The sequence below is a fragment of the Chiloscyllium plagiosum genome, unplaced genomic scaffold (assembly GCF_037043375.1).
Source record: "Chiloscyllium plagiosum isolate Xiang-an unplaced genomic scaffold, Cpla_swu_hap1 HiC_scaffold_36, whole genome shotgun sequence".
Taxonomy (NCBI): domain Eukaryota; kingdom Metazoa; phylum Chordata; class Chondrichthyes; order Orectolobiformes; family Hemiscylliidae; genus Chiloscyllium; species Chiloscyllium plagiosum.
The window spans coordinates 42,854,822-42,876,919 of record NW_028270174.1 but is presented as its reverse complement, the minus strand read 5'-3'; the positions used below and the strand labels follow the sequence as shown (position 1 = coordinate 42,876,919).

Here is a 22,098-nt window from a genome sequence, read left to right as displayed (position 1 = left end):
GTCTCGGACCCTAGCACCCGGGAGGCAACAAACCATCCGTGAGTCTCGCCCATGTCCACAGAACCGCCTGTCCGTCCCTCTAACTAGAGAGTCCCCTATAACTAGCGCTCTCCTCCTCTCCCCCTTTCCCTTCTGAGTCTCAGAGCCACAGACCCCTTCACTGCAGCTTACACCTGCAACGCTGTCCCCCCCAACAGTTTCCAAAGCTGTATATTTATTTTTTAGGGGAACGACCACAGGGGAACCCTGCAGTGCCTGCTTCTTCCCCTTCCCACCTCTAACTGTTACCCAGCTACCTCTGTTCTCCGGCGTAACTATGTCCCTGTAGCTTCTATCAATCACCCTCTCAGCCTCTCGAATAATCCTCAGTTCATCCAACTCCAGTTCCAGTTCCCTAACTCGTTCGGTGAGGATCAGGATCTGACTGCATTTCCTGCAGACGAAGTCGGCAGGAGTATCGGTGGTCACCCCTACCTCAAACATCCTGCAGGAGGAACATTCCACCGCCTGCGCTGCCATGACTGTACACTTTCTCCAAAAACAAGAACACTGAGTCAATAACACTGAGTCACTTACCTGTGGACTTTAAAGTTAGGTTAGAGGAGGCCCTACGGAAGTAGGACCTGGGGTCTAGAACACCCCCACTCAAATACTAATCACTTACCTTCCTGCCCAGCTATGCGCTCCAACCTCACTTCCGCTGCTCCCACTCAAATGACCGTTGGTGATTAAAAGGTGAGTATTTATACTCACAGTTCTCCTTCCCGGCTGCCCCTCTGTTTGCCGTCACTTCCTCTGCTGCTCCCGCTCTTTTTGTGAAGAGAGAATAAAAAACACCGCTGCCCGCTACAGGTAAGTAATTTTGAAACAAACTGTTTTACCTTAGCTGTAGTCTCCCGGGTTCGCCTTTACTCGGCCGCTGCTCCCACTCAAATGAGCAATCCTCCAGTCCTCCGGTACCTCACCTGTATTTAAGGATGCCACAAAGATATCTGTCAGGGCCCCAATTATTTCCTCTCTCTCCTCCCTCAGCATCCTGGGATAGATCCCATCTGGTCCTGGGGATTTGTCCACCTTAATAACCTCTAGCCTACCCAACACATCTTCCCTACTTATGTCAACATGATCCAGACTAATCAAACTTCTATCTCTAATCTCAATATTTATCAAGTCCCTCTCCTCAGTGACCACTGATGCAAAGTAATTGTTCAGAATCTCACCCATTCTCTCAGGTTTGACACACAGCCTTTCTTCGCTATTCTTTAGTGGACCAATCCTTTCTCTAGTTACCCACTTGCTTCTTATATAAGAATAAAATACTTTGGGATTTTCCTTAATTCTGCTCGCTAAAGCTATTTCATGACCCCTTTTAGCCCATTTGATTCCTCGTTTAAGACTTGTTCTACTCTTCCGATATTCTTCCAGGGCCCATTGTGTTCTTAGCTGCCTAGACCTTGTGTATGCTTCCCTTTTCCTCTTGGCTAGTAGGACAATTTCTCCCATCATCCACGGTTCACAAATCTTGCCCTTCCTATCCTTTGCCTTCAACAGGACATGCCTATCCTGCACTACCGTTAACCTATCTTTGAAAGCCTCCCACATCTCAAATGTGGACTTCCCTTCAAATAGCTGTGTCTAATCCACATTTCCCAGCTCCTGCATAATTTTGATATAATTGGCCTTGGCCCAGTTTAGTACTCTTCCCTTAGGATGACTCTCATCTTTGTCTACGAGTATTCTAAAACTTACAGAATTGTGGTCACTGTTCCCAAAGAAATCCCCCACCGTAACTTCTACCACCTGTCCTGGCTCGTTCCCCAGTACCAGGTCCAATATAGCCCCTTCCCTCATCGGGCTATTGACATACTGCTCTAGAAAACTCTCCTGGATGCTTGGATGGCTTGCTAGTGAATATCATTTTGAAATGGATGAACGTGTGAGAGCAAGTCAGCATCTTCTGAGGAGAGTTCACGCAGCTCACAAGTACAACCTGAAATACAAGATAGAGGCACTCGAAAAGATGTGAGTAACCAAGAAAGTGGCAAATCCTACATATTGGATTGCCAGCTTGGTGGAAAAGCTGACACTATGCAAAGGTCTAAAGGATCTGTACACTGTCCCCGTGTTTGGGTGGGTTTCCTCCGGGTGCTCCGATTTCCTCCCACAATCCAAAGTTATGCAGGTTAGGTGAATTGGCCAAAGTGTTCAGGGATGTGTAGGCTAGGTGCATTAGGCAGGGGAAATGTAGAGTAATAGGAGAAGGGGAATGGGTCTTTGTGGGGTAATGTTCAGAGGTTTGATGTGGAATTGTTGGGCCAAATGGCCTGTTTCCACATTGTAGGGAATTCTATGCTTCTTACAAATTTTACCCCATCCAGACCTCTGACGTTAAGTGTATCCCAGTCAATGTTGGGAAAATTAAAATCTCCCATCACCATTACCCTATTGCCTCTACATCTTTCCATAATCTGTTTACCTATTTGTTCTTCTACCTCACGTTCACTATTGGGAGGCCTGTAATACAGCCCCAACAATGTAACTGCGCCCTTCTTATTTCTCAGCTCCACCCATAATGCCTCACTACCCAAGACCTCCATAGTGCTCCTTTAGCACAGCTGTGATATCGTCCTTGACCAGCAATGCAACTCCACTCCCCCTTTTACTTCCCTCCCTGTCCTGTCTGAAGCGTCTATATCCTGAAACATTTAATTGCCAATCATCATGCCCTTCCTTCAACCAAGTCTCTGTTTGCAATAACATCATACTCCCAGGCACTAATCCAAGCCCTACGTTCATCTGCCTTACACACTATATTCCTTGCATTAAAGTAGATGCTATCTTCATAATTCTTACAGTCTCCAGTCTCCACTTCACTGCCTACTTGTTTTCTCTTCTGGTTCCCAGTCCCCTGCCACATTAGTTTAAAACCTCCCCAACAGCAGTAGCAAAAACTCCCCCAAGGACATTGATTCCGGTCTGGTTCAGATATAAACCCTCTATTTTGTAACAGTCCCACCTTCCCCAGAACCGGTCCCAATGTCCAACAAATCTGAACCCCCTCCCTCCTATACCATCTCTCAAGCCAAGTGTTCATCCTGCCTATTTTTTCATTTCTACACTGGCTAGCATGTGGCACTGGTAGTAATCCTACTTTTGAGGTCCTCCTCTTTAACTTCTCTCCAAGCTCCCTGAATTCTTCTTTCAGGACCTCATCTCGTTTTCTATTTATATCGTTGGTGCCTATATGCACCAAGACAACTGGCTGTTCACCCTCCCCTTTTAGAATGTTCTGCAGCCCTGACCCGAGCACCTGGGAGGCAACATACCATGCGGGAGTCCCGTTTTCAGCCACAGAACCGTCTATCTACTCCCCTCACAATAGAATCTCCTATGACTATGGCCCTACGAGTCTTTTTCCCACCCTTCTGAACAGCAGTGTCCACCACGGTGCCATGATCTTGACAACTACTGCCCTCCCCCATCTCCCCCAACAGTATCCAAAAACAGTATACCTGTTTTGGAGGGAGGTGACCGCAGGAGACACCTGCACTGCCTTCCTACTCTTTTTCTGTCTTTTGGTCACCCATTCACTGTCTCCCTCAGCAACTCTAACCTGTGGTGTGACCAGTTCACTAAACGTGCTATCCACGACCTCCTCAGCATCGCGGATGCTCCACAGTGAGTCCATCCACAGCTCCAGAGCCGTCATGCTGGATACACTTCTTGCAAGTGAAAGAGTCAGGAACATCAGGCACATTCCTAAACTCCCACATCAAGCAAGAGGCGCATGCCATGGGTCTGAGGTCCCCTGCCATTGTAAGCTTAGCTTTATATGAACTAACTAAAACCAAACAATGCACTTAAATATATGAAAAAGAAAGTTAAAGAAAAAATAATAGCCTTACCTTACAGAGTCTTTTTCTTCTGGTTAGAGGAGGGGGATGGGAGGGAGATACTACATGTGTAGTATCTTGGGTTCAGCCACTGCCCAAATATAAATTAAGCCCTTACCTTCCCGGCAGCCCTCGCTTCACTCCACCTTCTCTCCTTGCCGCTCTGTCAAAATGTTGAGATTGTACAAGACATTGGTGAATTTGCTTCTGGAGTACTGTGTACAGTCCTCGTTGCCCTGCAAGAAAGATATTATTAAATTGGAAGGGTTCAGAAAAGATTTACCAGACTGTTGCTAGGAATGGAGGGTTTGAGTTATAAAAGATTAGGTTGGGACTTTTTTCACTGGAGCGTAGGAGATTGTGGGGTGACCTTATAGAGGTTTATAAAATCATGGGGTGTATGGATATAGTCAATAGCCAAGCCTTTACCCTAAGGTGGGAGAGTTCAAAACTAGGGGGCATATTTTTAAGGTGAAAGGAGAAAGATTTAGAAAGGACATGAGGGGCAACATTTTTATGTTTAGTGTGTGGAATGAACTGCCAGAGGAAGTGGTGGATGGAGGTACAGTTACAACATTTAAAGATATTTGGAAAAGTACATGAATAGGTAAGGTTTAGAGGGATATGGGCTACATGCAAGCAGATGGCATTACTTTAGTTTGGGAACCTGGTTGGCAGGGACTCGTTGGACCAAAGGATCTGTTTCCATGCTTTATGACTCTGATTCTATAAATTAAAATAATTAGTTACTGTATATTAAATAGTTTACAAGTATAAGTTAATGTATGGTAGGGCATCTTAGCCAAGTGGAGTGTCTGTACCGTGGTATGTGGCGAAATTTGGACACTTCCAGCGTATAGACTCATCTAGGTCACAAGAAGTGTCAGTGTCTGGACAAGCTCGAGCTCTAGGTTCCAGAGCTTCAGCAGCAGCTACACTCATTGAGGTGCAGCCATAGGATAGAGATTATGTGGTTGGCACATTCAGAGAGGTAGTCACACTACAAGTTAGGGGCAAGTAGGCAGATAGAGAATGAGTAACCACTAGCCAGTCCAAGAGAAATGGGTACTGCAGGAGTCCTCAAAGATTCTACCATTTTCCATTCTGCACATCAGCAAGGATGATGGATCTTTGAAGAGAGAAGTAAGAGTCAAGTCCATGGTACTATGAGTGACCCAGCTGTACAGGAACAGAAGATGATGAGCAAAAGGGTAGTACAGATATGTGGTATCTACTTAGGTGACAGCGGTATTTCTATGGGCATTAAGTTAACTCCAGGAAGATTTGTTAACTCCCTGATGCTAGGTTCAGGGATGTCACAGGATGGCAACAGGACATTCTTCTTGGAGATGATGAACTGTCTTTGGCTGTGGTCCACATTAGTACTAATAACTAAAGTAGTCCTCCCATCAGAATTCAGGAAATTGGATAAAAAATTAGCAAGCATTATCTCAAAAGTTGTAATCTCCAGATTACTCCCAGTATTACGTGCAAGCGAGTACGGAAATAGGAAGAGAAGACAGATGAATTCCTGGCTGGAAAGGTACAGGAGGGAGGGCCATTCTTGATCAGTAAACCCTTTCATCACAGGAATCAGCCAAGTGACTTTTTTTGATCTACCACCAATGGCAGAATATCCTTTCTTCAGTATGGGAATCAAAACTGTACTGAGTGCTTCAGATACAGTCTCACCAACAGCCTGTACAGGTGTAGTAAAGCTTCTCAATTTTCAATCTCCAATCTTCTAGCAAAAAGGCCAAAATTCTATTTGCCCACTTTATTACTTGCTGAATCTGCACATTTCCCAACTCTGCTTCTTAAATCCTCAATGAACTTTAGCGAACTTGACTTCCACAGAGCCACGTTGGCTCTGATTATGCTAATCTTTTCTAAATGTCATGTTATTTCTTTCTTAACAATGGACTGTACTATTTTCCAAATGACAGATGTTAGGCTCACTGGCCTATAGTTTTCTGCTTTTTGTTGTCTTTGTTTCTTGAACAGGGGTGTCACATTCAAGGTTTTCCCCAACTGCTGGACCCCTTTTGGAATCCAGTGAGTTCTGGAATATTATGACCAATTCTTCCCTTGAATGCAGGCCATCATGTCCTGGCTACTTTGTCTACCTACATTCCCATTAACTTGTGAAATACCTTCTCCCTCTTGATTGAGACTGTTGCAAGACACTTTCTCCCGTTAGTAGATTGTTTATCTAATATCTTTGAGATGCTTACAGTGCCCTCTGCCCCAAAGACCATGCAAAATATTGACTTAAATAATCAGCCATTTGCCTGTTTCTCATCAATTCTCAGTTACAATCTGCACGGGTCACAAACTCACCTTAGCTACTTTTGTTTTCATATAAATCTGTAGAAACTCTTCTGTTTGGTTTTATATTTCTTGCCAGTTCATTTTCTGATGAACTTTCTCCCTTTATTATTAGCTTTTTAATAATCTGATTTGGATTCTTGGGCTTGAGGCACAGTCAATGGTTTTGCAGCAAAATTAGGAACATTTCTACACAGGAATGGTCGTGGACGTTTTGAACTTTCCTAAAGAAAGAAACAAATGCTCAATAAATTGTTAATCTTAAAGCTAAGGTTGATTGTATTTTGTTAGTCCAAAGTAGGAAGGTGTATGGGACAAAGCCAGGTGTATAAACTTAGGATTAGGGCGGCACGGTGGCACAGTGGTTAGCACTATCGCCTCACAGCGCCAGAGACCCGGGTTCAATTCCAGCCTCGGCCTATTGTCTGTGTGGAGTTTGCACATTCTCCCTGTGTCTGAGTGGGTTTCCTCCGGGTGCTCCGGTTTCCTCCCACTGTCCAAAGATGTGTAGGTAAGGTGAATTGGCCATGCTAAATTGCCTGTAGTGTTAGGTAAGGGGTAAATGTAGGGATATGGGTGGGTTGCGTTTCGGCGGGTCGGTGTGGACTTGTTGGGCCGAAGGGCCTGTTTCCACACTGTAATGTAATCTAATCAAAAAAAAATCTAATAAACCAAAGTCTTTGAGTTGCACGACAAGTTTGAGGCTCTGAACAGTCCCTTCCCGTTTGTTATCGTCTGAATGTGGCAGTGTATATCCGTGAGTATGCAGGGGTGTTTGCCCATGTGTTTGAAGAGATAGTTTGTGTCTGTGTGTGTACGTAGAGCTGCCTGGGCAGTAAGTAATAAGCGCAGATCTGTACGTGTGCCTGTGTCTAAAGACATGCTAGTGTATCTCAATGCACAAATTTCTTCATGTGCCAGTTCAGAGAAGCACATGGTCAGACAATTAAATTGATCCAGAGATATTTGGGAGTGAAAATTGACAGAATGGAAGTTTAGATCTCAATGCACTATTGTAGAAGGGAATAATGTCGTGGAAAGGGACATGGGTTGATAGAATAGAAGATAAAGTTCTAGATCCCCTTCTTAGGAGTAGTAGGTTGTGGAATTGGTTGTGATAACTGTTGTTATTTACATGTTTGAGTACCAGCTCAATGTGAAAAATCACACAATACCAGGTTATAGTCCAAAAGGTTTAGTTGGAAGCACTGGCTTTCGGAGCGCCGCTCCTTCATCAGGTATAGTGGAGGACACGATTGTAAGACACAGAATTTATAGCAAAGATTTACAGTGTGATGTAACTGAAATTATACATTGAAAAATACCTTGATTGTCTGTTGAGTCTTTCATCTGTTCGAATACCATGATAGTTTCACTTCTTTCATGTGTAAATCACAAAACGTTTTTAAAAAAGTTGCATTTTCAGGTTATCTATAAAAATTGGTGTTAGCTGGACAATATGTTGAAGGTGTTAGCCCCCGTGTTCTCTGTCTATGCCATGATGTTTAGATTGATTCTAATCTAAAAAGTGAGATAACAGAGTTGTACATGAACTTATGCAATTTTTGAGCAAAGTACAATGTCTCTCTGCAAGTACAAATTCATTCCACAAACATATATGTATGTGTGTGTCCGTGTGTCTGTCTGTCTGGGTTGGGGGGGTTGTGATTGTGAGAGAGAGTGTATATGCATGCGTATGTGAGTGTAGAGTGTCTTAAGTCTATGAAGGGGTGCATGTGTGAGTGTGGGAGTGTGTGTGTGTCTGGGGTGGTGGTTTGTGAGTGTCTGTGAGAAAGAGTGTAGTATATGTGTGCGTGAGTGTAGAGTGGTCTGAGATGATGCATGTGGGAGTGTGTGTCTGTAAGGGTGTGTGTGAGTGCCTATGTGCGTGTCTTTGTATATTTGTGTGTGTGTGTGTGTATAGGAGTGTCTGTGTGTGTACAGTGCAATGGTGGTCATCTGTAGTGTGACATGAACCTAAGGTCCCGGTTGAGGCCCTCCCTATGGGTACCGAACTTAGCTCTCAGACTCTGCTCGGCCACTTTTCGCTGCTGCCTGTCCTGAAAACCACTTTGGAGGATGAAGGTCCGAGGTCGAATGTTCTGGACCACTGAAGTGTTCATCAACTGGGAGGGAACACTCCTGTCTGTTGATTGTTGTGTGGTGCCCATTCATCCTTTGCCGTAGTCTTTGCTCGGTTTCCCCAATGTACCATGGCTCAGGGCATCTTTGCCTGCAACGTATAAGAGAGACAACGTAGGCTGAGTCACATGAGTACCAGCCATGTACAAGGTGGGAGGTGTCCCCACACGTAATGGTGGTATCTATGTCCACACTCTAACACGTCTTGCAGCACCTACTGTGACAGGGTTGTATGGAGTTGTCCTGACACCCAGACAGTTTGCTACGAACAATGATCTGTTTGAGGTTTGGCGGTTGTTTAAAGGTAAGTAGTGGAGGTGTGGGGAAGGTCTTGGTGAGGTGCTCATCCTCATTGATAATGTGTTGCAGGTCACAAAGAACATGGCGTAGTTTTTCAGCTCCTGGGAAGTACTGAACAACAAAGGGTACCCTGTCGGTTGAGGTATATGTATGTCTCCTGAGGAGGTTATTACGGTTCCTTGCTGTGGCACGTCGGAACTGGCGGTCGATGAGTTGAGCATCGTACCCTGTTCTTTTGAGGGCATCCCTGAGTACTTCCAGGTGCCCGTCACGTTCCTCCTCATCTGAACAGATCCGGTGTACGTGTAGGGCTTGTCCGTAGGGGATGGCTGTTTTAATATGTTTTGGGTGGAATCTGAGAAGGGTAGCATTGTGAGGTTGTCTGTGAGTTTACGGTAGAGTGTGGTGCTGAGGTGTCCATCCATGATGGAGATGCATATGTCCAAGAATGAGACAGATAGCCGAGGTAGTCCATGGTGAGTTTGATGGTGGGATGAAACTTGTTGATATACACATGAAAAATGTGAAACTATCATGGGATTCGAATAGATGAAAGACTCAACAGACAATCAAGGTATTTTTCAATGTATAATTTCAGTGACAAGTGCAGACTGTGCTGAGAATTGAGATGATGCTGCATCAGAACATTATTTCAATGAGCCGACACACACTGCAGCACAGAGGAACTATGCAGGGCAGAGGAAAATCACCTATACCGTGTATTCAAAAAGAATGGGTACCCAATGAACACAGTTCGCTGATTTCTCAGCAACAAACCCAAACAAGCAGGCAAAACACGTCCAGAAACCCTAGCCACTCTCCCCTACATCAAAGACATCTCAGAAATGACTGCCAGACTACTCAGACCCCTTGGCATCACGGTAGCCCACAAACCCACCAACACACTAAAACAGCAGCTATTAAACTTGAAAGATGCTATACAGACAACGAGCAAAACTAATGTCATTTGCAAAATATCTTGCAAGGACTGTAACAATCACTACATTGGACAAACAGGCAGAAAACTAGCCACCACGATACATGAACATCAATTAGCCACAAAGCGATATGACCTTCTCTCACTAGTATCCTTACATACAGATAAGGAAGGACACCCACTTCGACTGGGACAACACATCCATCCTAGGACAAGCCAAACAGAGACATGCATGAGAATTCCTAGAAACATGGCATTCCATCCAGAACTTTATCAACAAACACATCGAGTTAGATTCCATCTACCACCCCCTGAGAAAAAGAACAGGAAATGACATTGCCAAACCAAAGAAACCCAAACATATAAATAGAAAGCAGGATTCATGTACACTGCTTTGCCTGAGGGCCACTGAAGATGTTACCTAGTATGGTGACAAAACGTCTGGAAATGAACCTCCCAGCTCAGCGAGCATACCTACAGCAAGAACCTCAACCTGAGTTACAAATATTCTCAAAACCCGCTAACTGATAATATGTAAAAATCAGCTTGGGATTGTGTCTTGATGTTAAGGCAACCGGATTTGAATTTAACCCATTAATTTAAATTATGCCCAGGATAGCAAAACTCAATTGAATTTGAATTTGTTGTATTGACAACATTGGACCAATGAGAGGGTACGATGTTGGAGATTTAAAAGGGACGGCATTTAGAAATTTGGTCTGAGCTAATTGCCCTTCAAACCAGAAAGCAAACTGCTGTCTGAAGAAATAAACATCTTGCTCTCAAAAGAAATCTGTCAGACAGTATCATCTGTTAAAGATACCAAGGAATTTTATACGAAGATACTCACAATAAAAAGTAAGACGACGACCGAGGGAGAAGACAGCAGATTCAGAAGATCGGAAGGAAGACAGCAGAATAGACTATAGACTTTGAGAGATTAAGTTAATTTAATGTTTAATAATTGCGTTATTGGAGCAGAATTTAAAATAGTTGATGTCGATAGTGAATAGTTAAGAAAAAGGTGAGTCGGGTTTGTTAATAGGGTTTGTTTCGTGTCCACTGTTAGAGTTTACAATTTATTCTCCTATCTTTTTCTTTAAACAGTGTAAATCAGGGATTTTCTTCCATTCACTCAATTGTAACAAATTAGGAGGCAAGGTAAGCTTTTCTGGTGTGTTAGGTTTTCATTAGTAAAGGGATTTGACCTCTGCATTATAACACTATAGACCCAGAAACCTATGTTTTCAGCTCCTTTAACTCAAAACACATAGTTATGGGATAAATAAAAGAAAATAACAAAACTGGCTTTATTACCTAACTCCTCACACTGCTTTTTTGTACAAGCATAGATTATTGTTTCTTGGTTGATTTGCTGAAGATATGGATCAAGGTCACTTTTACAGTTCACTTCGATAAAAGCAGCAATAATTAGTTTCTATTCTCTGAACTTCCAAGAGTTGCTTGTGGGAGGTTTTACAAGGAGCTTTGAAATCGTCATCTGTAACATCAACAACTAGATACCTTTTTACAGACAACTCAGTTCAAAACCCAAGTCCCCATCTGACCACTCCATGACACACTCCTCCACAAGATCCCTATGCACCATGCAACATCTGCTGTCTGCTTGCTCATAAGATTTTTTGCACACTTGTTGATCTTGTTATCAGGCAACTTTTGCTATCTGGTTAAACAGAATGTACTTCCTCAATGACAAACTGGCTATAGGACCTTGATCAGGAACCAACTTGCAATTAACCTGTGCAGATCTGGCCTCACACATACACAAAGTCTTATTTGGTGTGTTTTCCTTTCAACATGAACTGTTAACCACAGTCCGAAAATCACATGGAGTTCAGTTCCTCATTCACAGCTCTAAACTGAAACAGATTCAAGAATATTCCCGGAAGGTAATGGCCTGGTTATGCAATCACCAGACTATTAATCCAGAAGCTCCAGTAATGTTCGCGTTTGAATAGCGCCATGGGAGATGGTGCAATTTGAATTCTTCTAAAACAATGTGGAATCAAGGATCTGCTGATGACCATGAAACCATTGTCCATTCCAGGAAAGAAACTGTCATCCTCACCTGGTCTGACCTACATGTGACTCCAGAGTCATCGTAATGTGGTTGACTCTCAAATGCCCTCTGAAATGGTTCAGCAAGCCATTCGTTTGTATCAATCATGACAAAATCTCAACAAAGAAATGAAAGTAGACTGATGTAAACACAGGAAAAGACAACGGCAATAACAGTCTTGTGTTCCTTCAAAGTCCTCCTCACTAACATCTGGGGGTGAGTGCCAAAATTGGAAGAACTGGCTCACAGACAAGTCAATCAACAGGCTGATGTGGTCACACTCACAGAATCATACCTTACAGACAATGTCCTAGACACCTACCATCACCATCGCTGATTATGTCCTGTCCCACCAGCAGGACAGACCCCAGCAGAGGTGGTATCACAGTGATATACAGTCAGGAGGGATTGCACTGGGAGGTCACACATGGTCAAGGACATCTGCTGCTGATTATCGCATACTGTCCTCCCTCAGCTGGTGAATCAGTGGCCCTTCATGTTGAATTACACTTGGAGGAAGCACTGAGAGTGGTAAGGGCGCAGAATGTCCCTTTGGTGGGGGATTTCACTGGCTGTATAGCAGGTGGTGAGGGAACCAATAAGAGAGAAAGATATACTTGACTCATTCTCCCAATCTGCTGGCTGCAGATGCATTTGTCCATGACAGCTGGGCTAACACAGACAAGGAACTGACTGGGGAAGATGCAGATTGATCACCACATAGTCATTGTGGAGGCAAAATCCTGTCTTCACATTGAAAATAACCTCCATGATGTTGTGTGACACTATCACCAAGCTAAAAGGGGGACAGATTTGAACCAGGTCTGGCAACTTAAGAAGCTTGATACCATCCAGGATAAAGCAGCCCACTTAACTGGCATGACATTCACAATTATCCATTCCCTCTGCTACTGAAGCTTAGTAGCAGGAGTGTTTACGATGTATAAGATGCACTACAGCAATCCAAAACGTCAGCGCCTTCCAGTCTCACTACCATTTTCATCTGGAAGGACAAAGGGAGCAGATACATGGGAACACCATCACTTGCAAGTTCCCCTCCATCCTGATATACAAATATATTGCCGTTTCTTCATTGTCGCTCAGTGAAATGACTGGAATTCCCTCCTTATGGATGTTGTGTGTCTACCTACAGCACATGGACTGCAGTGGTTCAAGAAGGCATCTCACCACCACCTTCTCGAGGGCAGTTGGGAATGTGAAATAAATGCTGGTTATTCAGGGAATCACGTGCCCCATGAGGGAATAAAATTTTGGATTTAACACAATGAAAAATCAGCGAGGTACCCTTACACCATGAATTAATTAAATTTTCATCTGTAGAGAATTGGTCGCCTGTTGTACATTGGCTTAATCAAGAACAGACATGTATTTCTGTGACCATCAAATGGACACCAGGATGGTTTGTTGCCTTCCTGGGGCTAGGATCAGGGATGTGACAGGTTTACATTTTATACCCATTATAGGAGCAAGTAGTGGGTCAAAAGATTGGTTGTGGTGACTGTTTTCTGTGTGGTTGAATATCAGCTCACAAAGTACATGTTGTTTTGTTGCTTTTCCAGGTCCACTGCCCCCCAGGCTGCAAGATGGTCAAGACTTGTGTTCAGGAAGAGTTGAAATTTACAAGAATTCCTCGTGGGGCACTGTTTGTGACCATGAGTGGGATATCATGGATGCCTCAGTTGTCTGCAGGCAGCTCAGGTGTGGGGTTGCCATGTCTGTGAACAGCAGCTTTGGCCCAGGAGAAGATCCCATCTGGCTGGATAATTTTCGATGCATTGGGACCGAGGGCACCATCAATGAGTGCCCAAGAGAGCAGAGGAATATCAACAACTGCACACACAGTCAGGATGCTGGAGTTACTTGCTCAGGTCAGCAGTGATGCTGTGTGATGATGAAACATTTGGATCATAGAGTGCAATCAAGGCCTATGCTTCATTTATTGGATGTACTGCATTAATGATCAGTCGGGGGTTCCTTTATGGGGGAATGGGAAAATCGTAGAGATTGAAGCCATAGTGGGTTAATGATCTAATCTTGTGTTTCCCTGACAGGATCTTTTCCCATCAGACTGGCCAATGGCAGCAGCGTGTGCTTGGGGAGAGTGGAGATCCTTTACAAGTCCACCTGGGGAACAGTCTGTGATGATGGTTGGGATCTCACCAATGGAGACGTTGTCTGCAGACAGCTGAACTGTGGGAAGGCCGAGTCCATAACTGGGGCTTATGATGGACAAGGGGGCGGGGAGATCCTGCTCAGTGGGGTCAGATGTAATGGAACGGAAGACTCACTGGACCAATGCATTGCCAACCCACTCGGTGCCAATCACAGTGCTGGATGTCGACATGCTGGAGTCATCTGCTCAGGTAAATCAGCAGCTCTCACTGAGCTTGCCACACATCTCAAGCCATGTGCCATCATCCCTTGCTCCCCAGTATACATTGGCCTACATTGGCTCCAGTTCTGGCTTTACCTTGGTTTTAAAATTTTAATTGTCCTGTTTAAATTCATCCATGGCCCTTGCCTGCTTTAACCTCCTTCACTCTCGAACCATTCTCATCCTTCTTTCCAAATTGCTCCGTGGCCTTGCCTTTACTTGTCATTGTAAACCTTCCCAGCTTCTCAACTTTCACGCTCGTATTCATATCCTTGCTTAGCTCTGGCCCTTCCTGAGCATTACCTCCTCCAACCCAGGAATACTGATTTCCCTCTTGAAATTCTTCCAGAATTCTCACCCTCTTCATTTCTCTGTAATCTTTTCCAACACTGCAGTTTTCATCCTTGTGTTAAATGCCCCTCTGGCCCACAATCCTTGCCTATTTCCGGCCCCTAGGACCAAACATCCTTCATGATCAGCATACCCCCCCACCCTAACCATTCTTTCTCTGTTACTGGTGTACAGTAGCTATCTTCTACAAAGTCTATCATTGGAAGATGGCAAATTTCCTTTTGCGTCCCCTTTGAAAATTTGACCTCTGCCACCTGGTAGGAGATGAGCACCAGAAATATGGGAACATCACCATGTGCAAGTTCATGACACATGTTGCACACCTGCTGACTTGTAAATAATTTGGTTATTCCGTCATTGCAGCTGGGTCAAATCCTGAAACACTCTTCCTATACATAAAGGACGGCAGCAGTTCCAGAAAACCCATCATCCCTTCCTCGTGGCTTATTATTAATGGGAAATAAATGGCATTCTTGTCAGTGATGCCTACATTCCATGTTTAAGTCATAGAGACAGACAGCTAAACCAAATCAGCTTTTATACCACTGTATTCGCAACACAGTCAAATGAAAACCTTCAATGACTTTCAAAATTGACTCCAATGGTTCCTAACCAGTCTTTTGAATAAGCATCCCAGATTTGCAAAACATCAATTCCAGATGCTAGTTTGTATCATAAAGAAAAGACTTAGCAATTTATTAATAATACACTAACTTGAGCACATCAAAAATTAAACAATAAATTAATCTTGTTGCTTTTAGGGCGGCACAGCGGCTCAGTGGCTAGCCCTGCTGCCTCACAGCACCAAGGTGCCAGGTTCGATTCCAGCTTCGGGCAACTGTCTGTGTGGAGTTTGCACATTCTCCCTGTGTCTGCGTGGGTTTCCTCCGAGTGCTCTGGTTTCCTCCCATAGTCCAAAGATGTGCATGTCAGGTGAATTGTCCATGCTAAATTGCCCAAAGTGTTAGGTGCATTAGTCAGAGGGAAATGGGTCTGGATGGGTTACTCTTCAGAGGGTCAGTATGGACTGGTTGGGCTGAAGAGCCTGTTTCCACACTGTAGGGAATCTAATTTATGCACTCAAAAATCTTTATTTTCAGCCCCTTTCATTAAAAACGCAGTCAAACAAAGACAGTTAAGAAAGAAATAAAAGAAAATAACAAAACTGTCCATATTATTTAAATATTTTTCGCAATGCTTTGTTCCATAAGCATAGAATATTGATTCTTGGTTGATTTTCTGAAGATGTCAATCAGAGTTACCTTTACAGTTCACTCAGATAAAGGCAGCAAGACTTATAACTCAGTTTTGTATTCTCTGAACACCCAATGATTGCTTATGGGAGGTTAGACAGAGAGTTTTCAAATCTTCCATGTAACATCAACAGCCTGATCCCTTATTCTTAGAAAACACTGTACAAAATGCAAGTCGAACTCTGACCACTCCAGGACAGACTCACTGTTTCCTCCACGAGGTCCCACTTTGCATTCGAGATCTGCTGTCTGCTTGGACATAAGATCTTTTCTACACTGGTTGACCTTGTTACTAGACAACTTCTGCTATCTGGTTAAATAGAATGTACTTCCTCAGTGACAAAGTGGCTGTAGGACTTTGATCAGGAACCAACCTGCAACTAACTTCTCGATCTAGATCAAACATGGTCAAGGAAATCTGCTGCTGATTATTGTGTACTGTCCTCCCTCAGCTGATGAATCAGTGGCCCTTCATGTTGAACTACACTTTGGAGGAAGCACTGAGAGTGGTAAGGGCGCAGAATGTACCTTTGGTGGGGGATTTCACTGTCCACTACCAAGAGTGTTTCGACAGCAGCACTCTTGATCACATTGGTCATGTTCTAACACATATAGCTGCAAGACTGGGTCTGCAGCAGGCTGTGAGGGAAAGACATACTTGACCTCATTCTCCCAGTCTGCCGGCTGCAGGTGCATTTGCCCATGGCAGCTGGTTTAACACAGACAAGAAACTGACTGGGGAAGAGACAGATTGATCATCATGTAGTCATTGTGGAGGCAAAGCCCTATCTTCACATTGAGAATAACCTCCATGGTGTTGTGTGACACTATCACCATGCTAAAAGGGACAGACTTGGAATGGGTTTAGCAACTCATAACTGGGCATCTGTGAGGTGCTCCGGGCCACCAACTGCAGCAGAATCTGCAAACTCACTAGATTCCGTACAGTGTAGAAACAGGCTCTTTGGCCCAACCAGTCCACACCAACCCTCTGAAGAGTAACCCATCCAGACTCATTTTCCTCTGACTAATGCACCTAACACTATGGCCAGTTCACCTGACCTGCACATCTTTGGACTGTGGGAGGAAACCAGAGCAAACCCACGCTGAAATGAGGAGAATGTGCAAACTCGACACAGACAGTCACCCAAGGCTAGGATCGAACGTGGGACTCTGGTGCTGTGAGGCAGCAGTGCTAACCACTGTGCCATTGTGCCATCCCAACATGTCCCCTACTCAACCATTATCATGAAGCCAGTGGATCACCCCCCCCTGTTCAAGGGAGCGTGCAGGAGAACAGGCCAAGTGCAGTGCCAGGCTGAGCTAAAAAGTGAGGTGTCAACCTGGTGAAGTTACCAAAGAGAATTATATACATGCCAAACAGCACAAGCAGCAAGTGATAGCCAGAGTTAAGCAGCCCTACAACCAACCGATCAGATTTAAGCTCTGTAGTCCTGACACATCCAGTTGTGAATGGTGGTGGACGATTAACTCACTGGGGGAGGAGCTGGAGGCACTCCATGTATCCCCATTCTCTGTAATGGAAAACCCCAGTACATCAGTGCAAATGATAAGGCTGAAGCATTGGCAGCAATCTTCAGCGAGATGTGCCGAATGGATCATCCATCTTGGCCTCCTCCAATGATATCTAGCATCACAGATACCAGTCTTCAGCCAATTCAACTCACTCCATCTGATATCAAGAAATAGATGGAGACATTGGACATTGCAAAGACTATGGGCCCTGAAAATATTTCAACAATACTACTGGAGGCATGTGCTCTCGGGCTCGTAGCTCCCCAAGCCAAGCTCTTCCAATACAGTCGTCTACTAGCTAATGTGAAAAATTGCCCAGGGATGTCCTGCACACAAAAAGCAGGATAAATCCTACCCAACCAATTACTGCCCCATTGGCCTACTCTTGATCATCAGTAATGTGATGGAAGGTGTCATTAACAATGCTATCAAGCAGCACCTGCTTATCGACACTCTGCTCAGTAAGGCCCAGTTTTGATTCTGCACGGACTACTCAGCTCCTCAGCTCATTACAGCCATGGTTTAAACCCAGACAACAGCTCTGAATTCCACTAATGAGGTGAGAATGACAAACCTTGACATCAAGGCTACATTTGAGTGAGTGTGGCATGCAGGAATCCGAGTAAACCTGGAATCAATGGGAGTCAGGGCAATCTGTCTGCCGTTTTGAGTCATACCTGTCACATTGGAAGATGGATGTGGTTCTTGGAGGTCAGTCATCTCATTTCCAAAGTTTCTCGACATGAATTCCTCAGGGTAATGTCCTTGGTCCAACCATCTTCAGCTCCTCCATCATAAGGGCAGAAGTGGGGATGTTTACCCGATGATTACACAACGTTCAGCACTGTTCACAACTCCTCAGACACTGAAACGGTCATAGAGTCCTAGAACTTCACAGAATGGAAACAGGTCATTCAGCTCTTGTCCATGTCGACCAGTTTTCACAATTAATTTAGTCCCATTTGCCTACATTTGGTCCATATCCCTCCATATTTATCCCATCTTTGGATCTGTCCAAATGTGTCTTAAATGACAAAATTGTACTTACCTCCACCACTACCTCTATCAGCCCATTCCAGACACTGTCCACCTTCTGTGTGAAAGAAATTGCTCCTCTGGACTGTTTTGTATCCCTTCTCTCTCACCTTAAACCTATGCTCTCTGGTTTAAGACTCTCCTACACTAGGGAAAAGCTATTTAACATATCCATGCCTCTCATGACTTTATAGACCTCTATAAGGTCACCCCTCAGTCTCCTCTGCTCCAGGGAAATCGTCCTAGCTTATCAATATAATTCAAATCTTCCAAACCATGTAGCATCTTAGAAATCTTTTCTGCACTCTTTTCAAGTTTAATTATATACTTTCTGTGTATTATTAAACTATAATCAGAACTGCATGCAGTACTCCAAATGTGGCCTTACCAACGTCTTGAACAGCTGAAACGAGATGTCCAAACTCCTGTACTCAATACTCTAATGAAAGCAAGCATGCTGAAAGCCTAATTCACCATGCTATCTACCTGGAACTCCACTTTCAATGAGCTATGAACTTGTACCCCTAGATATCCTTTTTTTTCTGTAGCACTCCTCAGGGAAAACTGACTGTATAACTCCTGCCCTGGTTTGACCTACCAAAATTCAACATCTAAATTAAACTGCACCCACCATTCCTCAGGCCACTGGCTCAGTTGATTATGATCTCGCTGATCTCTCAAGGGTAGTTGGAGATGGAAAATAAATGCTGGTTAGCCAGTGAAACACATGTCCCAAGAGGGAATAAAAAATGTCAATATAAAACAATGAAAAATCAGCGAGGTACCCTTACACCATGAATTAATTAAATTCACCTCTGTAGAGAATTGGTCGCCTGTTGTACATTGGCTTTACAAAGAACAGATATGAATTTCTGTGACCATCAAATGGACACCAGGATGGTTTGTTGCCTTCCTGGGGCTAGGATCAGGGATGTGACAGGATTGAATTTTATACCCATTATAGGAGGAAGTAGTGGGTCAAAAAATTGGTTGTGGTGACTTTTTTCTGTATGGTTGAATATCAGCTCACAAAGTACAGGGGAACCTCGGTTATCCGGACTTAATGAGCGGACAGTATTTCGTTCGGATAGTCGATTATTCGGTTGATCAATTAAATGCATTTCCTCTGGGGCTTGGAACTTTTCAAGTCTGCTCCTCATTCAGGAGACTGCAGCAGCACACAGCCTGTGAGCCCCACCCCCAACCCCGTTCAAGACCGCCCCCAGACCCCAACACCGCCTCCGCGCCCCCACCCCCAACCCTGTGCTACCCCTTTCCAACCCCGTTCAATACTGCCCCTGTCCCCAACATTCCCCCCCGCTCCCGACCCCATGCAACACCCCCCCACCCCCAACTCCATCCAACACTGACCCCTGCCCGCCCCCAACCCCATAGACATCCATCCCTCTCCGGGGCAGCTGTACTGGACTCCAACAACCATATTACTGCACCTACCTTTGTGGGGGAAGTCTCCAAACAGCGCATGCACACACATGCACACACACAACTGGGGAAGGAGGGTGGGGTTAGGGTACACCCTGTGTAGAACTCCAGGGAAAGTGTGGGGAGAGAGAATGGGTGGGCAGTCAGTCATTTGGAGATGGTGCCTGTTTAGTCATTGTCAACAAAAGATGTGATCACTGTTGGAAATAAGTCTTTGATGTAATGTTTCCATTGGGGCCTCGAGATCTCCTTCGGATAATCCGATTTTCTGATAATTGGTATTCCGATCATCAAGTTTCCTCTGTATGTGTCGTTTTGTTGCTTTTCCAGGTCCACTGCCCCCCAGGCTGCAAGATGGTCAAGATTTGTGTTCAGGAAGAGTTGAAATTTACAAGAATTCCTCGTGGGGCACTGTTTGTGACCATGAGTGGGATATCATGGATGCCTCAGTTGTCTGCAGGCAGCTCAGGTGTGGGGTTGCTGTGTCTGTGAACAGCAGCTTTGGCCCAGGAGAAGATCCCATCTGGCTGGATAATTTTCGATGCGTTGGGACCGAGGGCACCATCAATGAGTGCCCAAGAGAGCAGAGGAATATCAACAACTGCACACACAGTCAGGATGCTGGAGTTACTTGCTCAGGTCAGCAGTGATATTGCATTATGCTGAAAGATTTTCAACATTTTGAGTCATGTAGTATAACAATGGTCTATGCTCGAATCCTTGACAGTGCTGAGTTAGTGATCTATTAGGAGAAGTAATGGGTCCCTTCAGTTCCTGTATAACTGGCTTCAGGGGATCTGCTTCCTTCTGTTCCTGTGTAACCAGATCAAGGGGCTGAATGATGTGCTGGTTCTGCTCGAGACCTGAATGGCCTTATTTTGTTCTTTAGTGAAGGAAAGGGAAAATTATGGAGATTGAAACCAAAGGGGAAGAATAATCTAACTTTGTGTTTCCCTGACAGGACGTTTCCCTGTCAGACTGGTCGATGTGAACAGCAGGTGCTCAGGAAGAGTGGAGATCCTTTACAAGTCCACCTGGGGGACAGTCTGTGACGATGGTTGGGATCTCACCAATGGAGACATTGTCTGCAGACAGCTGAACTGTGGGAAGGCTGAGTCCATAACTGGGGCTTATCGTGGACAAGGTGGCGGGGAGATCCTGCTCAGTGGGGTCAGATGTAATGGAACGGAAGACTCACTGGACCAATGCATTGCCAACCCACTCGGTGCCAATCACAGTGCTGGATGTCAACATGCTGGAGTCATCTGCTCAGGTAAATCAGCAGCTCTCACTGAGCTTGCCACACATCTCAAACCATGCCCCAACATCCCTTGCTCCCCAGTATACATTGGCCTACATTGGCTTCTGTTCTGGCTTTACCTTGGTTTCAAAATTCTAATTGTCCTGTTTAAATCAGTCCATGGCCCTTGCCTGCTTTAACCTCCTTCACCGTCTACTATTCCCGTATTCCTTTCCAAATTGCACCATTGCCTTATTATCAATGTAAACCTTCCCAGTTTCTCAATTTTCACGCTCACATTCATGTCCCCCCAAGACCCTGGCCCTCCCTGTCTTTTACCTTCTCTAACCCAGGAATGTTGATCTTCATGTTGAAATCCTTCCTGGGTTCTCACCCTCTTTAATTCTCTGTGAATCTTTACCAGGTCTGCCGTTTTCATCCTTGTGTTCCAGTGCCCTATGGCCTACACCCTTTCGCTATTTCTTTATCCTAGGCCTAAACAGCCTATCTAATCGACACTCCCTCAAACATCTTAAATATTCTCTTTCTCTGCGACTAGTGCACAATGGCATCAAAATGACCATTCTAGATGATGGCAAATTTCCTTTGGCAGCACCTTTGAAAATATGACCTCTCCCATCTGGTAGAAGAAATGCAACAGATGCCTGGGAAGGTCACAACACATGTTGCACACCTGCTGACTTGTAAATAATTTGGTTATTCCGTCATTGCAGCTGGGTCAAACCCTGAAACACTCTTCCTTGCAGCACTGTGGCTGTACCTATATATAAAGGTAGCAGTTCAAGAAAACCCATCATCCCTTCCTCTTGGCTTATTATTAATGGACAGTTAATGCCATCCTTGTTCATGAATGAATAAAACCAATCCACTGTGGCTTCATCTTAACTTTTATTGCCAGCTGTCACATTGGAAAATGTCTTTTATTTTTTCGTAGGATGTGTCAGTTGTGGCTCAGTTGGTTGCACATTTGCCTGTAAATCCTAAACTTCTGAGTAGAAGTCCCAGTCAAGAGCCTGAGTGATATAATCAAGGCTGATACTCCTGTACAGAATTGAGGGAGTGTTCCAGTCTAAGGTTTTGTCTTCTGATTGTGATGTTAAACCAAGGCTACATTACCCATGTGGGTTGATGTAAAAGGTCTGCT

General features: G+C 44.5%; 1 protein-coding gene across 1 annotated transcript in view; it reads left to right on the top strand.

The window, feature by feature from the left end:
* Nucleotides 1-22,098, top strand: part of LOC122547957 (scavenger receptor cysteine-rich domain-containing protein DMBT1-like) — a 260,153-nt gene that overhangs the window by 108,371 nt on the left and 129,684 nt on the right. The window contains exons 3-6 of the mRNA XM_087979832.1: nucleotides 13,261-13,569; nucleotides 13,753-14,064; nucleotides 20,024-20,332; nucleotides 20,655-20,966. Coding sequence (XP_087835958.1) covers nucleotides 13,368-13,569; nucleotides 13,753-14,064; nucleotides 20,024-20,332; nucleotides 20,655-20,966 — 1,135 coding nt within the window. The 5' untranslated portion in view covers nucleotides 13,261-13,367. The remainder of the gene's footprint in view (nucleotides 1-13,260; nucleotides 13,570-13,752; nucleotides 14,065-20,023; nucleotides 20,333-20,654; nucleotides 20,967-22,098) is intronic.